Genomic DNA, 19310 nt, shown 5'->3' with positions numbered 1-19310 from the left:
AGTTTGAGGACTAAGGTGCATCTGATTCAGGCCATGATCTTTCCATTTACTAGCTTTGCATCTGAGACCTGGACAATGAATAAGGATGACAGAAAAATAATTGATGTCTTTGAGCTGTGTTGTTGGAAAAGAGCACCAAACATTTTATGGACAGTCAAGAAAACGAATAAATATGTCATGGAGAAGATGCAGCCGGTGATGAGGTTTCACCTCACATATTATGAACATTTTGCTAGGATGTGTGCTATTCCTTGGAGAAGCACATGATGTTGGGAAGGGTGGAGAGTTGGCAAAGGAGTGGAAGACCTTCAACCAAGTGGGTTGACAAGGTGACTGCTGCAATGGCATCTTGTGTGTCAAGAAGTGTGAGGATGGTGCAGGACAGGACTAGGTTCAGATCTTTTGTTCATGGGGTTGCTATGAGTCATAACTTGATGGCACCTAACAACAACAACACACACACACTCATGCATACACACACAAACACACAATAGCTCAACAGCACATAACAATAATAACATATACTTTGTCCATATATATCTAAATATATAACATACAAATATATATATATATATATGTTGTTGTTATGTGCTGTCGAGTCACTTGTTGAGTACAACAGCCCTAAACCTTGCTCTATCCTGTGCCAATCTTATTGTCTCTGACATACCTACCCCCATTACCCTAGTCACTGAATCAAACCATCTCATCAAGGGTCCTGCAGTATACCTCTACCCTCCCAAACATGATGTCCCTCTCCAAGGACTGGTCCCTCCTTGGAACATGTCTAAAGTATGTCAGTTAAGCTTGAGAATCCTTGGCTCCAAAGAGCAGCCTGGTTTCACCCTCTGTATGAAGAACTTGTTTGCTCTTCTGGCAGTCCATGGTATAGTCAATACTCTTCTCCAGCACCATGGCTCAAAGGCATCAATTCTCTATCATCCCTAGTCATATCCCAGCTTTCTGATGCATAGCAAGTAATTGCAAAGACTATGGCCTGGTTCAGGTGCACCTTATTCTCCAGAATGACAGCGTTGCTCTTCAGAACTTTGGAGAGGGCTCTGATAGCCGACTTTCCCAATGTAATTCATCTTTTAATTTCCTGGATGCTGGAACCAAGAGTGTTGATTGTGGAGCCAAGGAAACTAAAGCTGTTAACAATCTCAGTCTCTTCACCATCTATCATGATGCTGCCATTCAGCCCAGTGGCGAGAATCTTTGTCTTTTTTATATTGAGCTTCAATCCATATTGAAGGCCACAGTCTGACATTCTGCAGCAAGCGCTTCAGGTCCTCTGTTTCAGCAAGTAAGATTGTGTCATCTGCATAAAGCAGATTGTTGATTAGTCTACCTCTAATTCTGATGCCACATTTCTCCTCATAGAACCCAGCCTCCCGGATGGTCTCTTCTGCATACAGATTGAAAAGGTAAGGAGACAGGACACATCCCTGGCGTACACCCTTCTCAATTTTGAACCATGCGGTATTTCCTTGCTCTGATCTGATGACTGCCTCTTGGTCCACGTATAGGTTTCTCATAAGCACGATTAAGAGTCCTGGGATTCCCATTCTTCTCAGAGTTAACCATAGTTAGTTAGTTTAATTAGTTAGTTAGTTAGTCAGTCAGTCAGTGACTGACTGACTGACTGACTGATGGCTGTTGTTGTTGAGTGAGAACAAACTTGAAGCTGATCTTTCAGTAGGTTTCAGAGGCTACAAACCACATAGGAAGAGATTGCCCATCTTTCTCCCACAGAGTATCTGGTAGTTTTGAATGGCATGCCTTTGAGTTGTTAGTTCAGCTCTTAACCACAAAAGCTTCCTATAAATACATAAACACACACATATACACACTTACTTGTTTTGTGTTTGCTCTTAGCAGTATGACAGTTGTCTCTCAGTTTGCTGTGCTGAGCTAACTTGTAGATTGCTATGATGCTGAAAGTTAAGCCATCACTGTTTCAAATGACAGCAATTTCACCCATGTTGAACAGGTTTCACGAGCGCTTCAAATTTAGACAGACTAACAAACAGGACAAGGCATCCCCATCTGTAGTAACAGGCTTTCAAAAACCTAATAACCATTAGAGGAACATGGTTACTAAAGTATAAGAAGTAGAGTCCAAATGGGAAGTCACTTAAAAATGAGGTTGAAACAGTGACTGTGGCAATGGTTTAAATGTGTCAGGAAGGATGGCACAGATAGGACAGATTTGGATCTGTCATTGAGTTGCTGATTGGTACATGACTCAACCATGTGTATTATATATTACAAATGTGTAACCTTACCATTTAAATAAATGCATATAAAAGCTTTGCCTCATAAAACATCTTGTAATTTTTACAAGTAAATCAGTGTTTTCTTTTACACAGCACTGTAGCTGCTCAGTAAAGACATATCTTACAAAAACCTTAACAGTAAGTTTAAATATCACAGTTATAATTATTCTGTTTTCTTCAACTCCCCTATCTACACCTACCTGTTATCTACTGGTTGCCTTTGAGTATAATTGTGACCCCATGCATGTCAGAATAAGACTGTGCTCCATCAAATTTTCATTCAATGCTTTTTTAAAAAGTTGATGGCTACCCTGATGTTATTTGGCTTTTGTGTTGTTGTTGTCATTAAAGTTGTCTGATGGTAAAGTGCATTATGTACTGGCTTGGTGACTGAAAGGGCTGTGGTTCAAATCTACCAACGGCCCCTTTGAAGAAGGATGAGGCACATCTTTATTTTAAAAACACATCAGCAGTAGCTTCCACCATCAAAGCAGCCAGCAAGATAATCAGCAGGTCACCCATGGTGGTCAGGTGTCTCACGAGCTTCACGATTAAGACAGATTAGGATGAAGGACTAGCTGTCTTTTCTGAAATAACTGGCCTTTGAAATTCTAAGAACAATTCACAAGTATACTGTTAGATACAGTGCTAGAGGGAGAGCCTTAGAGTAAAAGATACTAAAAAATGAAGAGCTATGGCCATCCATTGATAATTGGAACATGGAATATACTAATAGAATATACTATATAATACATAGAATATACTATATAAATTAACAAATTTTGCAGTCTGAAATTGAACAAACATGTAGCCAAGATGCACCAATAATAGTTGGTGACTAGAATGCAAAAGTTGGAAACAAAGTAAAAGTTGCTGATAATTATTGACTTGGGGTCTGAAATGAGGCTGGAGATAAAGTGACTGGATTTTTTACATTCAATAATATATTCAAAACAAATATTTTTTAAAAAAAATAAATACAGACGATGACTGTGTACAAAAAAGAACTGGTAGGCATTAAAATATTTCAGAAAGTACCATATGATCTAGAGCCAGTGATAATGAGGGAAGAAGTTCATGCTGCTTTGAAGGCGTTGGGAAAAGAATAAAGCCCTAGGAATTGATGGGATACCAATTGCCATATTCCAGCTAACAGAGGTAGCCCCCACATGTGATCACAAGTCTATGCCAGGAAATTTGGAAGACAGTTGGCTACCTAACTGGAAGAGATTTTTATCTGCTCCTGTCCTCAAGTAAGGTGACCTAACAGAATATGGAAATTATTGAACAATATCATTAATATTAGTAATGAAGCAAAATAGTGCTTATCCAAAAACAGCTATAATAGCAGTATGTTGACAGAGAACTGCCACAGTTCAGACTGGTTTTAAGAGACCAAGAATATCATTGCTTATGTCATATGGATACTCACTAAAAGCAAAGAACACCAGAAGATGTCCATTTGTGTTTTATTGACTATGCAAAGGCATTTGACTGTGTGGATCTTAACAAACTGTGGCTACTTGAGAAGAGTATGAATTCCAAAACACTTAATTATGCTTATTAAAAACCCTAGACCAAGAAGCTGTTGCCTGAACAGAACAAGGGAACACCGCATGGTTTAAGATCAGACAATCTATGCATCAGGGTTGTACACTTTCTATATTCCTATTCAGACTGCATGCTGAGCAAATAATATGAGAAGCTGGACTTTTTGAAGAAGAGTGTAGCATCAAGATTGAATTGGAGCAAGACTCATCAAGAACCTGCATTATGAAACAAACTTTTTTTGCTGAAAATGAGGAGGACTTGAAGTGCTTACTTCAGAGGATCTAGGACTGTATCCTTCAGTACGAATTACATCTTAGCATGAAGAAAACAAAAATCATCACCACTGGGTCAGTAGACAAGGTCATGATAGATGGAGAAAATCAACTATTTCTTCTTGTTTAAATCCACACAATCAACAACATCCTTGGTATCAGGGATCAGAAAACCTGGAGATGTATAAGCATTGGAAAGTATGCTGTCAGAGACCTCTCCAAAGACCTAAAGAACAATGATGTAAGTTTAAAGACTAAGGTGCAACTGATCCAAGCCATAGTCTTTCCAATCACCTGCTGTTCATCTGAGAACCAGACAATGAGTAAGCATGTCAGGAGAAGAATCAATGACTTGAGTTATGGTATTGGAAAAGAGAACTAAATGTCCTGTGGAACAGATATGTCTTGGATAAAGTGTAACCAGAGTACTTCTTAGAGGCACAAATGGCAAAACTTTATATCACATTTTTTTGAGCATGTTGTTAGGAGAGGCTACTCCTTGGAGTAGAACATCATGCTTAGAAAGATGGAGGGTAGAGGGAGAAGTGGGGGGGACTGTATACCAGTGAAGAAATTTTACTTTTCAAAGAGAGGAGTGAACTTGTGGGGAGGGTTGGGCAGGGAGAAAAGTGCAACAATGAATGAATGGAAATCCAAAATCTCTGTAAATTTTCATTGAAATTGAAAAAAAAGAAAGATGGAGGGTCAGCAAAGAAGGGAATACCTTCAATGTAATGGACTGATACAGAGTCTCTGGTAATGGGATTAAGTGTGTTAGTAATGATAAAGATGGCCTAGGGCAAGATAAAGTTCAGGTATTTTGTTGATAGCATCTCTATGAATCATAATCATCTCAACACCACTTAACAACAATAAAAAGACCCATTGGAGGATCACTATGACTTGGAATTGACTCAATAGTAGGTTTGGTTTAGTTTTTTACTAATAGGATATTGTAACCCTTTGCTGTTGTTGTTTGGTGCCGTCGAGTCGTAGACGACTCATAGCGACCCTATGAACGAACAGCCTGAGCACTGTTTGTACATAGAGTTTCCGGAGGCAGGCCATTTCGGAAGTGGATGCTGCTCCTGCTTCCAGGCTTGATTTAGTCAGGAAGCTCCAGCCAACGTTGGTACCCTATGCCCAGGCTGGCTAGCCTCTCTCCCGGGGACAGAGCAGACCTGCACGTAACAAACACATGTCCGGAAAAGCAGTTGACTCCAAAAGCTTGCCACGATTCCTGCGCTTACACCACCATGCTCCTTCTGGCAAGGAGAATTTCCCAAGACCCTGGGAGGAGCCAACCAGGAACAACATGGCCGCTTCCTCTCCCAGCTGCCTTTGTGTAACTCTTTAGGGTTTAATTTATTATTAAGTACTATTGAGTTGAGTATGACTGTTAGACACCCTATAAACAATGGATCTGAACCCTGTTTTATCCTGTGCCAACCTCTCAATCTTTGACACACTCAAGCCCATTGCTGAAAGCACTGTGTCCGTCCACCTAGTTGAGGATCTTTCTCTCCTTCTCCATCTTTCCATGCATGATGTTCTTCTCCAAGGAAAAGCTTCCTCTAGCAGTATGCCCAAGGTATGCTAGAGAAAGCTTCACCATTTTTGCTTTGAAAGAACAATATGGCTTCATCCTCTCCAAGACATATATGTTGTTCTCTTGGCAGTCCATGGGATAGTCAGTATTTTCCTCCAACACCACAATTCAAAGGCATCAGTTTTTCTTCTGTCACTTTTATTCAACCTTACGGTATAAGGTTATTGTTTTTTTTGTTGTTGTTGTGTACTATGGAGTCAAAACCAACCCACAGCTATAACACTCCACTGGATTTTCAGAGGCAGTTAATTGCACTAGAGGAGATTGCCGATATATCTATCATGGAGCAGCTGGTGGCCTTGCAGCACAGCTTCTTAACCACTAGGCCCCCAGAACTCCCTATATGCACACATACAACAGTCTAAAAGTTGTTGTTAAGTGCTGTCGAGTACAACTCATAGTGACCCTCTGAACTATACATCTAAACCCTGTCCTATCCTGTGCCATTTTCACACTTCTTGACACACTAGAGCCCATTGCAGCACTCACCATGTTAATCCACTGGATCGAGGTTCTTCCTCTCCTTTGCTGATCCTCCACCCTTCCAAGCATCATGTCCCTTTCCAAGGAATGGCCCCTACTAGCAACATGCCCAAAGAATGTGAGATGAAGTGACCTCATTCTTGCCAGCAAAAAAAACTCTGGCTGCACTTTCTCCAAGATCTATTTGTTTGTTCTTTGGCCATCCATGGGATACTCAGAACTCTTCTCCAACACCACAGCTCAAAGGCATCAATTCTTCTGTCTTTCTTATTCATTGTCCAACTCTCAGATGCATAGCAAGTGATCAGAAAGATCATGGTCTGAATCAGATGTACCTTAGTCCTCAATCTAACATCATTACTCCTCAGTAATTTGGAGAAGTTTCTAACTGCTGACTTTCCCAATGCAATGTATCTCCTCATTTCCTCACTGTTGGTACAAGGGTTGTTACTTATGGATCCAAGTAAGCTGAAGTTGTTGACGGTTTCAATTTCTTCATCCATCATGATGTTACCTATCAGTCCAGTGGTAAGAATCTTTTTTTTTTCTTGACATTGTGCTACAGTCCATACCTATTACATTTAAAGAATATTTTTAAAATGTATTTACACACAACTTCATTGCAGTGCATCCACTTGTACAATTCATTAACTTGGATAATTCTGAGTGCTTACATATAAATCCTGTTAAAGTCCAAATTTATTAAGAAATAGTTGATATGTATGAAAAGGCATATAAATAGTCTATGGCCATACCACCCTGAACGCGCCCGATCTCGTCTGATCTCGGAAGCTAACCAGGGTCGGGCCTGGTTATTACTTGGATTGGAGACCACCTGGGAATACCGGGTACTGTAGGCTTAAAAAAAAAATAAATAAAAAGAAAAAGAAAAGGCATATGAATACTATGGTAAACAATCATGTAAACATTCTCCAGTTTAAGAATTAAAACTTTACCACTATAGTCAAAGTATCTTATATACTTCTTACTCTCATCCAGATTCTGTCCTTATCCTGTCATTGTTGTTGTTATGTGCCGTTGAGTTGCTTGTGACTCATAGAGACCCTGTGTACAACAGCCCTAAACCGTGCTCTATCCTGTGCCGATCACACTGCCTCCGAAATACCCATCCCAATTATCCCAGTCACTGAATCAATCCACCTCATAGAGGGTATTCCCTTCTTGCACCACCCCTCTACCCTCCCAAGCATGATGTACCTCTGCAAGGATCTGTCCCTCCTTATACCATGTCCAAAGTATGTCAGACTTGTCTCCAAGGAACAGCCTAGTTTAACCCTCTCCAGGATGAATCTGTTTGTTTTCTTGGCAGTCCATGGTACACTCAATACTCTTCTCCAGCACCACAGCTCAAAGGCATCAGTTCTCCTTCTATCCTTCCTAATCATTGTCCAACTCTGTCATGCATAACAAGTGATTGCAAAGACCATAGCCTGTATCAGACACACCTTAACCTCCAGAGTGACACCATTGCTCTTCAGTACCCTGGAGAGGTCCCTAACAGCAGACTTTCCCATCACAATATGTTTTTTGATTTCCTGGCTACTGGTGCTAAGAGTGTTGACCATGGAGCCAAGCAGACTGAAGTTGTTAACAATCTCAATCTCTTCACCATCCATCCTGATGCTGCCAGTTGGTCCAGTGGTGAGAATCTTTGTCTTCTTGACACTGAGCCTTAATCCATACTGAAGGCTGCAGTCTTTTACCCTCTGCAGCAAGCATTTCAGGTCCTCCTCAGTTTCAGCAAGCTAGGTTGTGTCATCTACATAACGCAGATTGTTAATAGATCTTCCACCAATCCTGATGCCGCATTTCTCCTCGTAGAGCCCAGCCTCCCGGATGATCTGTTCTGCATACCAGTTGAAACGGTGTGGAGGTATGACACATCCCTGGCATACACCTTTCCCAAATTTGAACCATGAACTGTTTTTCTGCTGTGTTCTGACGACTGCCTCTTGGTCTTAGTGAAGCATGATCAAGTGTTCTGGGATTCCCATTCTTCTCAGAGTCAGCCACAGTTTGTTATGATCTACACAGTCAAACACCTTTGCATAATCAATGAAACACAGATAGATATTCTTCTGATATTCCCTGCTTTCAGGTAAGATCCATCTAACACCAGCTACACTATCCGTAGTATCACGACCTCCTCAAAACCCAGCCTGGACTTCTGGCAGTTCTCTGCTGATGTGCTGTTCCAGTCATTTTTCAATAATCTTCAATAGAATCTTGCTTGCGTGCGAAATCAATGATACTGTTCTATAGTTTCCACACTCTGTTGGGTCACCCTTCTTGGGAATGGGAACAAATATAGCTCTCTTCCAGTCAGTTGGCCAAGTGGTGGTTCTCCAGATTTCTTGGCACAACTTGGTGAGCACATTCAGGGCATCATCTCTTAGCTGAAATACGTCAATTGTTATACCATCTATTCCTGGGGCCTTATTTTTTTGCTATTTCCTTCAAAGCAGTTTGAGCTTCTTTCATCACCTTAGGCTCTTGCTCATAAGTTGTTTCATTAAATTCTTCTGTGTCTGCCAGTTCCTTTCGCTACAATGACTCAGTATATTCTTTCCATCTTCTTTTAATACTTCTTGGATCATTTAATATTCTGCCTGCCTTCACAGGCTTGTGGGAAGCTCTCCTTGCCAGAAGGCAGGAGTGTGGTGGTGGGGAGTGCAGGAATTGTGGCAAGCTTTGGAGTGGACTGCTTTTCCGGGAATGTGTTTGACGTGCAGGTTTGCTCTGTCCCTGGAGTGAGGCTAGCCAGCCTGGGCCTAGGGTTTGAACCAGGAGGCGGCCTTAAGCCGAAGGAAGCTGGGAAGGAAGTGGCCATGTTGTTCCTTGTTTGGCTGGCGCCTTCACAGGCTCGTGGGAAGCTCTCCTTGCCAGAAGGCAGGAGCGTGGTGGTGGGGAGTGCAGGAATCGTGGCAAGCTTTGGAATGGACTGCTTTTCCGGGAATGTGTTTGACGTGCAGGTTTGCACTTGACAGCTGTGGCCCTCGGCCAGGTTCAAATTGTCTTCCTGTTAAACATTATTCTAGGTGGTATAGCACTGGTCTGTGCGTTGCTGTACAGAGGTAACTCGTGGTTGCTGTGACGCTGAAGCCTGTGACAGTGATGTGCCAATCGTGGTAATGGGCACCCATGGTGGACAGTGTTGGCTGGAGCTTCCCGACTAAATCAAGCTTGGAAGCAGGAGCGGCATCCACTTCCGAAATGGCTTGCCTCTGGAAACTCTATGTACGAACAGTGCTCAGGCTGTTCGTTCATAGGGTCGCTATGAGTCGTCTACCACTCGACGGCATTAAACAACAACAACAACAAAACATCCTTGATTATAGCATCTCGAGGTTTGAATTTTTTCTTCAGTTCCTTGAACTTAAGAAATGCTGAACGAGTTCGGCCCTTTCAATATTCCGACTCCAGCTCTTTGCACATTTCATTGTAATATTTTGCTTTGTCATTCCGTGCTGCCTTTTGGAATCTTCCTCTCAGCTCTTGAATTCTTCCTTGTGCTTTGGCTTCTCTGTGCTCCAGTGCAATCTTCATAGTTTCTTCTGACATGGTCTTTTTTTTCTCTTCTGTCTTTGTAAGGACCGTTTGCACTGTTCCTGAATGATACATTTGACATCCTCCCACAACTCATCTGGTCTTCGCTCATTAGTGTTCAAGGCCTCCAACCTGGTCCTGAGATGTTTCTGAAATTCAGGTCGGATGAACACAAAGTCATATTTTGGTTCCCGTGGATTCAGTTTAATTTTCCTCAGCTTCAGCTTGAACTTGCATAGGAGTAGTTGGTGCTCTGTTCCACATCAGCTCCTGGCCTAGTTTTCACAGCTAATATTGAGCTTCTCCAGAGGTTCCTTCTGCAGATGTAATCAATATGATTTCTATGCATACCATCCAGTGAAATCCATGTGTATAACCTGTGTTTATGTTTCTTATAAAATGTATTCACAATGAATAAATCATTGATTGTGCAAAATTCAATCATTCTATCTCCAGCTTCATTTTTGTCACTTGAGTCCATGTTTTCCAACTACTGATTCTTCTTCTCTGTTCCCAGCTTTTCCATTCCAGTCACCCATTGTTATCAATGAGCCTTGATTGCATGTTCGATTGCTCTCCAACTGTAAAAGTTGATAGAAATAATCTATTTCTTCTTCTTTGGCTCTGGCTGTTGGTGCATATATCTGAATGATAGTAGTATTCACTGGACTTCTTTGTAAGCGTATAGGTATTATCCTATTACTCACAATGTTGTACTTTAAGATGGATCTAGAAATTACCTTTCTATCTATGAAAGCAACTCCATTTTTTCTCGCCTTTTCATCTCCTGAGTAGTATATGATCATCTGACTCAAAATGTTCCATGCCAGTCCATCTCATCTCTCCAATGCCTAGTATGTCAATATTTTGCGTTCCGTTTCTTTCTTAACAATATCTAATTTTCCTACATTCATGGTTCTCACATTCCATGTTCCAATCACTAGTGTCTGCTTACAACTGTTCCTCTTACTTTGTATTTCCATACTTGAAAGTTCTACCTCAGTTGTCCTCTCTGTTAGTCTGTGTGTGTTCTGTTGTACATAGGGTTTTCAGAGGCCTGCTATTTCCTTTTGTTGTTGTTGTTGTTGTTATGTGCCGTCGAGTCACTTGCAACTCATAGCGACCCTATCCTTCTTCCTAGTCTGTCTTAATCTGAATGTTCAGATTTAGAGGAGTATCTGACAGACAAGCAATTTCTAGGACAGTGAAAGATAAATCCCTCATTGTGGAGTTAACCATTAGTTACAGCATTGTCCCTGCCCTTGGCCCAGTGTCTTGACCCACTTAGTTCCCAGCTCCATCCTCCACCAGGATACCCCTTCACTTCTACCGAATCCCTTCAGCATTTATCTTCCATTGTCCAGCCCTTGATCTAACAGCTTGTATCTGAAGGTTTCTTGGCTTCTGTGATTCTAAACACATCAGCTGCTTGGGCAGGATCCTGTCATAGGTAAGCATTTTATAAGTATGAGGCTTATTATTTCAGTAAATTCCCCTATACTAATTCTATCTATGTTTATAATTCTGGACAATATGTAGCATTATATCAAGTCAATAAATGAATATATCATACTAAGGATGTGAATTTTTAATTTCCCCCCTTAGTTAGGGAGCCCTGGTGGCCTAGTGGCACGAAGCTGCACTGCAGTCCCGAAGGCATGAGGTTCAAGACAATGAACTGCTCCACAGGAGGATAGGCAGTCTCCTCCCATGCAATTAACTGCCTCTGAAAAGCCTCTGGAGGGTCAGCCATGGGTCTGTTTTAACTCGATGGTACACAACAACAACACAGCAACTCTATTATAGTTGTTTTATTAATATTCTTGTGTTTCTACATTATTTTTATAATTCATAGTGTTTTCAAGTCTATAACCTTTTAGAAGCCAGACTTATCATCCTAGGCACCACTAGGTGACTTTGAACTGCCAGTCTTTCTGTTAGGAATACTTAACCATTTATACCACCCAGGGACTCCATGTTACTAGGCACATGGTTTGAATCCACCACTGCTCTGTGGGAGATGGATGATCAGTCTTTTCCCATAAGATTTACTGCCTCTGAAAACTCGTTGGAGGGTCAGCTATAGGTCAGTTCTGACTCTAAAGCAAGCAACAACTATGTTATTATGCCAAGAGCCTAGACTAAGATCTTGTTTAAGTCTTTAGTATATACCACTCACCCAACCAATTAACAATTCCCATTAGCATTATTACTGCACATTTTAAAAAAAGAATAAGAGTTTCCTTTTAAATATTCGTGATTTACTTTATAAATGTTGACCTTGATTAAAGGAGATATGTAATCAGTTTAACAGATTAACACTCATCTTCAATTTTGCATATATTTTTTTAAATAATTAATGAATAATAATAGATTGTAAACTTTTACTGTTAACAAGATACAGGAATGAATGATAGAATGACAAGAAATATTTAGTTGACTACAACAAAAGCAGTTAGAAATAATGAATTATTTCTGGCATTTTAAAATTTGTGACAAACGGATTTTAACCGGTTTAGTTTGTATCACTGAGGGCAGTCCCTGAAAAGTAACCACTTAATCCCTTTATCAGTGTTAGAACAAATTACTAAAGTATCTAACCCTCTGAAGGCTTTGCCCTATTTATAAGTTGTAGTTATTGGCCTCTACCCAGATTCAGATGTTAGAGATTAGCCTAAAAGCTGAGTCCTGATTGAAACAGATTTAGGTAGGCTAACCGCTGAGCCTTTCCAATTCACAATGCTGTAATCTATTAGGTTTCTTTCAATGAGACATATGAGGATGCTATAATAAAAACCTTTGATAAAGGGTCCCTAGAGCCAAGGTGTATTCTTATGGCATCATGTTTCTCAGTCCAAAGGAGTTAAGAAAATACATCCAATCTCTCGTCAGACTTAGAACTGGTATTCCTGAATAAAGCTGCCCCATCAGGAAATTGAATGGCCTGTGGCCAGAGAAGGTATTGCTTTTCATTTAAATTCTTTGTTTTTATGAAAAGGCTCTTTGATTCTCAAAGTGGATTTGTTTCAAGGTAATGCAGTTTGAATTCACTCATGCTCAGAAGTCTCTGTGTTCCTTAACCTTCTGCAGTATGTGGTTTATAGGCAACTCACACCTGATGAAGTTGGATGCATCTGTCATAGGACATCAATAAAATAATCAGAACTTAGTTTCCAAAGGTCACTGTGTGTATCACATGTAATCTATAATTAATACCAATCATTATTTTCTAAGTGGTAGCTTCACCTGTTGGAAGAAAATATTTCAGAATACTTTTAAGAAAACAAATACATAGCTGTGAATTCAGGGTGAAGGGGTTCAGCTTCAGTAGCATTTGCCTGTTTCTAAGCTTTCATGGAGTTTAGATATGCTGCCATCAGGTGGTAGTAATATGTCATATCCATGTGCCTTCATAGATGACACACTGTGTGGTCAACAGTTTACTCCATAAAGACAAGTTTATTCCCTTGTCTATCATTTACAACCACGAATATACACATTTTTAGATGAAAATTTTAATAGCATAGCACATTTGTTTAGTATCAGAACAAAATATACTTTGAAGTTTTTTTAACAGATATCACTTGTAAAGATTTCATTGGCATTTCATTAAGTTCTTAATTTATCTTTTGTTTTTATTTGGTAATGGAAGTCTTTCCTCTTTAAAGCTAATAATGTGCTTTATAGAATTTTATAAAATCTAGGATAGTAAAAGAAATTTTAAAATTAATTTTATTTTCTTAAGATAATTCCTGTCAACCCTTTATATTCTTACAGTGTTTGGATTTAGTAACAACATTTTTGTGTATTTTTGTGTGCGGTAGAGTCAAATGGCAGGGAAAAGGTAACTAACTGTAGTAGTAGTAGTAATAGTAGACTCTGTGTGTGTAGCACTAAAATTGCAAACTCTTTGTAACTGTTTTGTGACTTCTTTAGTCTCTCATTGACTGAAATTTTACATAAAAGGTTTTAATCTCTATAGATAATATGCATTTCAGGTTTTCACAGTCATCAGAAGTATTTTATCTCTACATCCACTGCTTATCAAAAGAGCTGCTAATACACTGTACCTCTTTTTTGGTTTTTGTTCTGTTACATAAGAATTTCCAGTTAGTCTTTGAGTGAATTTTGCATTTGTTTATCACCAAAAATGTGAACTCTTAGTTATTAAATTCTGAAAGAAAATATAATCTCTTAAAAAATTCTTTGCCTTCAAGTTGAAAGCAGCTCATAGGTGACTCTCTGTTTAGTTAATCCTCTATACTTTTTGGTTCTTGTTCTAACACAAAAGAATTTCCTATTCGTCTTCCCATCGAGTCAGTTACAACTACCATTCATACCAAGTCTGTGAACAATGGCTCTGAATCTTGCTCTGTCCTAAGCCAACTTCACCATCTCTGACACTACTGCCACAGTCACTACTTCAATCCAACTCATCCAGGGTCATCCTCTCCTTTCCTGACCTTCTACCCAAGGACTGACTGGCCTCTCATGGCAACATAAATTAAAATATATATTTTTTATAAAATCTCCTTGCCTTCAATTCTGAAACAACAAATAACTGATCCCTCTATTTAGGTTTCTACACAAAAGGTTGCCCATCTTTCTTCCACCAAATGACTGGTGGATTCAAATCACCAGATAGCCATGATCCTTGGGTTAGCAGTGCAACTCCCTAGGGACTAGGCTGCCTCTGCTGTCAAGTTGATTCCCAGTCATGGCAACTCTCCTTCAGATCTCCAAGGTTCTCAATCTTAGGAGGAGAAGACTCCTTCCTCTCCCATGAAATGTCTGATCGGTTCAAACTACTAACCATTCAGTTAGTAGCTCAACACTTAAACCTACTATTCCACCAACACTACTTGGGTAATTTCTTAGTTACTGTTTTATAACTTTGTAAATTGCATGCAAACAGATGCCTCCTACAAACATTTCTGTGCCTATGGAGTAATGAAATGTAGTCACACCTATCTCCTAAAATGTTTTTTTCTTTTCTTTTTTTCTAGCATTGAATATTGCATTAAAGAAATACAATCAGAAGTTAACAGACAATGTCCAGATGCACAGCTTCAAACAACAACTGACTGCTTTGAATGGCTTAATAACTATAGTTATAATTCATCTAAGTCACCTTCCATTCCCCATGGAGAGTTGATAAAATTCCTCAAAACAATGGTAAAAACAAAAATCACTTTGCATCATGGTGACATGGCGTGGGTGAAGAGCGTATACACTCCTTCATTTTCTAATTGTGCAAATATATTTTAGTGATGATGTTACTCTGTAATACATAGTTTAGAGCTTTTACTTTCATCTCTCTAATAGAATACAATGAACTATTTGTAGCTATTACTCTTATTCTAAAATGAAGTTTTATGTAAGTGTAGATTAACCATTATAATCCCTGAGTGTTTTGTGGTTTGAGGTATACCCTATCAGTAGTATAAAATTTGTTGATTTATTACCACAAAATACCTCAAAACTTGATGGAAGAGGTTACAACACTTTTTTTTTTTTTCAGTTTCTTCCTTTATCATTTAATCAGTGCTGTCAGGATTTCAAAGCTAAATCTTCTTCTTTGTTTTTTTTTTTAAATTAGTTTTATTCAGGGCTGTGACAATCACTGTTTTCCTCATTCACTTTCTTACAGGTTGAGTTGCATGCAAATTAAGTTTCTATTTCAATTGTTCCACAAAATGACCAACCAGTCATTCACACATGAAGCAAATACCTCTGATGAAGTTAGCATTTAAAGAAACTGTACATAGTCTCATATTTTAAATGTTGGTACAATTTTCTCTACTTCAACCATCCAATAGAATTTCTTCCATCATTTACAGACAAGTTTCTATGTACTACTTTTTGTGTCTTTTCACATTTGTTCACTTTCTCTATGCTCATTATTCTTCATATTAAGATTTCCATCAATTTTGCCTGTGGGTTGTCTGTCTTTGTTGGCCTTTCCAAGTTTCAGCCCTACTGGTGTTTTTCAATTAAGGCAATAATTTATATAAGTTGATTGATGGAGAATTATTATATTGGTCATCATTTGATACTTTCTACCCCTTTTGTTAAAGATATCTTTGTAGTTTTTAAAAGCAACATTTATTTTAAGATGGATATATGTATATGTATATGTGTATATATGACTGTGTTTGCAAAAACAGATTCCCAGAGAAACAGAGTAATTGTTAGAAAGAAGTATTTCTATAGTCAAATAGATATGGTTCTAATTTAACTTATGGGGAAAAAGGCATCGTTTTTGTCTAAACATCAAACATGGAGTAAGGCAGATGTGGAAAATATCTTGAGGTTGTAAGATGGCTTAGGATGACAGAATCAGATGAAAATAGTTTTTGGCTGTTGTTATTATTACAGATGTCTCTTTAATGTTTACAAATTAATAAAAGGAAGAGAAAGGATGACTATGTGCCCTGAAGCCTTATTCTTTTAAGAAAATCCTCTCACCCATTATCTCCTGAAGGTGGAGTTGAAGAATAAATATGGATTCATTTATTCCTTAATTTCTATTAAAAACCATGTGTGTTGAATTTCATTAATATTGATGTAATAATGCTTTCTCATTTAATTAATAGCAAAAGCTTTTGATTATCTTTTAATCTGTCACACGTAAGTCATCCTGTATTCACTTCAGGGCAGGGGAGAGACAACTTAGTTTTGCTAAAAAATTCATTAGACTGGTAGGTTTGTTCCAGGCTTAGGTTTTTGTTGTGTTTTACTTTGTGCCTTTTTAGTTTGTTTGGGGGGTTTTTGGTGTTTTGTTTTTAAACAAAGTTGGTCATGTTACTTTTTAGGAAGAAATCAGATCTAGATGAAAAGAATTTTATTATCAATTTTTTTACCTCCTAAAAATTGTAAGAATATTTTTCATACATATATTTTTTATTTCCATAAAGGTTCCCCCCCCTCTATTAATTATTTGGTTATTTAAATAAGAAACAGAAGTCTTAATTTTACTGATTATACTGACATCATTTTCAAAACTTAAGCAATCATACCTTGCATGTTTTAAACCTCTGTTAGCTATTAGTCTTTGATGAGAAATTTATAGTTAGTCCTGATTTCAATAAATGCAAGGCTAAGGGACTAGTATTCATTTGTTTTACAGAATTTATCGTAATGGTTACCTATTTTGGACCTGAGGACATTTTGTTTCTATAAATATCAACATAACTAAATAAATTAGATCAAGAAAGAGCCATATAGACAGAGACTGAATTGAGAATGGAAATATAGAAGGAGAAAAAGAGAAACCAGCTAGAGAGAGGTCATATATGTATTTCTCGGGTATATTAGTAAGAACTAGGTCTAGAAGAATGAAGCCAGGACTCATTCTTGGTTGTTTCTTATTGTTATGTGACTTTTGGGAAGTTATTAAGGCATGATTAATGTTAATACACCTATTTTTAAATTGGAGATGTAATTATTTGTATCACAGAATTTTTATTTATAAATCAGAAATGTATGGAAAATTTATCCTTATATAATAAAATACTATGTAGATATTAAATATTATTTATTATAGACACAACATTAAATTAGACATTAAATGCTTAAAATGGTAGAGAAAAAATTCTTGGAATTTATCTAGTTCTTAATTCTGAATCACACTTTATTATGGTATACTTGTCAGTAAGAAATTTCAAAGCCGGGCTGATTTTATGTCACTTGAAACTTTCTTCCATTTCTCCTATAATCAGCTTGCTTCTACTCTGAGAATATGAACTAATTTTAATATTAGTTGAAATAAACATAATTAGGAAAGTCAGCATGGGAGGGGATTGTGCATGTGTACCTAATTCAAACTCCAGGAAGGTTAATTTTTTGCTCATTTACTATTCTTAATTAAACCCACCATGGTTTTCTCCCACTTATCACAGAAAGTGTAAAGGAATAATTTCATACCATCTTTTGGGGAATAATTCTGAGATTATTTTTTTCCCATTTTGAGTTACTTATTTCTTTAGAGAGAACTGAAATATTCTCAGATTAATTTTCAAAGTAAGATCTTTCTTAACGTGATTCTTAAAAAGGCATTTAAATGAAAGTTAAAAATCTTTAAACATATTGAAGTTTATTTCTCAGGAAGGCAGTTATTTGTAACCCCTAGGTATCTTCGATATTTAAAAGTCTCCATTCTATTTTTAATGATTTTGAAAACATTGTATGAGATTTTATAATGATAAATGTACCAATTCAGAGATGATTATTATCTACCAGGAATTAATTAGGGGCATGATCCTGAATGTATTTTGGATAAATTCAAACACATTTCAATTATATTTTTATAAAAATTTTAATTTAGAATTTTTGAGCTACAGCTTTCATTCAGTTCAGGTTATGTTGTGTGTGGGTGGGTAAGGTAGAATGTAAAAATTGTCTCTCTAGAAATCCAAGTAAAGGATACTTCATCAACCAGGCTTACAAAGTTTAACCGGCCACAATGTTGACTTTCTAAAACATTTCAATTGGTTTTATTTCTAATGAGGAAAATAAAAAATCCTTTGAAAAGCATAGAGGTATTGGTTCTAAGTTGAAAATATTATTTGTGAGCATAGGAAATTTTTTCTGTTACTCTTAATTTTAACCATATTACTAATATTATAATTTACTTTTATTAGCATGATTTCTTGAAGAACAAGCAAAATCAAGAAGAAATGATACTGGATTTACTCTGGGACCTCTCCTGTCAGAGCAGCATTTCGTTACCGTCTTCTCTAAGTGGAACATCTTTCCATTTCCTCTCCAGAACTTCTCTTCATTCTGTTGAAGATCAGTCCTCAGTGGATATAAAGGCTATATGGGATAATATAAGATTGCATCTTAGACGCTTCTTAGTCAACAAATTACAAAGTCATAATGAAATAGCAGAAAATTCACAGCAGAAAATTGTATTGAAAACTCAGTGCATAAGGCAACTCTTGTTCCTTTATCCAGAGTCAGAAGTTACACTCAAGTACCAGAACATACAGAATAAACTTTTGGCTGAATTTCTGCAAAACAGCTTTCCCTCTTATAGAAGAGAATCAAATTTAGACATAATGGTTCATGGATACCAAAGTGCAATGCTTAATTTGTACTCAATGATCAAAGAGGATTTTAACACACTTCATGAAATTTTAGCTCCATCTTCAACAGTGAAATTCATTAAAGAAACCTACCTGAATACCATTGCAGAAGAAATGGCAAAATTCCTTGAAAAATTTTGTGAGCTGCAGTTCAAAGAAAATGCTGTTCGTGTGGTTAAGACAACCAAGAGCTCCAGCAAGCATAGAGGAGCAGTGCATGCTTTGGGTTAGTGACATTTACAATTTGTTTGATTTAACCTAAGCTTTTGATATCTTATATTTTCTAAGATTTTTCTATTTGGTTAAACTGCCTTGCAAACTTTAAAATAAATGTTATAAAAAGTTACATGCTTCTTTTCTACATTCTTTTTCTGTACACATAGTAATAGAAGTACTTTTTTCCCTTTTGACTAATTAAAGATACAGTAAAGTAATGGTAAAACATTTCCATAATATTTAACCC

At 37.7% G+C, this 19310-nt stretch overlaps 1 protein-coding gene across 1 annotated transcript in view; it reads left to right on the top strand.

The window, feature by feature from the left end:
* LOC102872394 (uncharacterized protein KIAA0825-like) overlaps positions 1–19078 on the top strand; it is a 33924-nt gene extending 14846 nt beyond the window's left edge. The window contains exons 2-3 of the mRNA XM_006885365.1: positions 14765–14933; positions 18401–19078. Coding sequence (XP_006885427.1) covers positions 14765–14933; positions 18401–19078 — 847 coding nt within the window. The remainder of the gene's footprint in view (positions 1–14764; positions 14934–18400) is intronic.
* The last annotated feature ends 232 nt before the right edge of the window (positions 19079–19310 follow it).

This window comes from Elephantulus edwardii, unplaced genomic scaffold (assembly GCF_000299155.1).
Source record: "Elephantulus edwardii isolate Elephantulus edwardi_28Jun2011 unplaced genomic scaffold, EleEdw1.0 scaffold00043, whole genome shotgun sequence".
NCBI lineage: Eukaryota > Metazoa > Chordata > Mammalia > Macroscelidea > Macroscelididae > Elephantulus > Elephantulus edwardii.
This window is presented reverse-complemented; position numbering and strand designations above follow the sequence as displayed.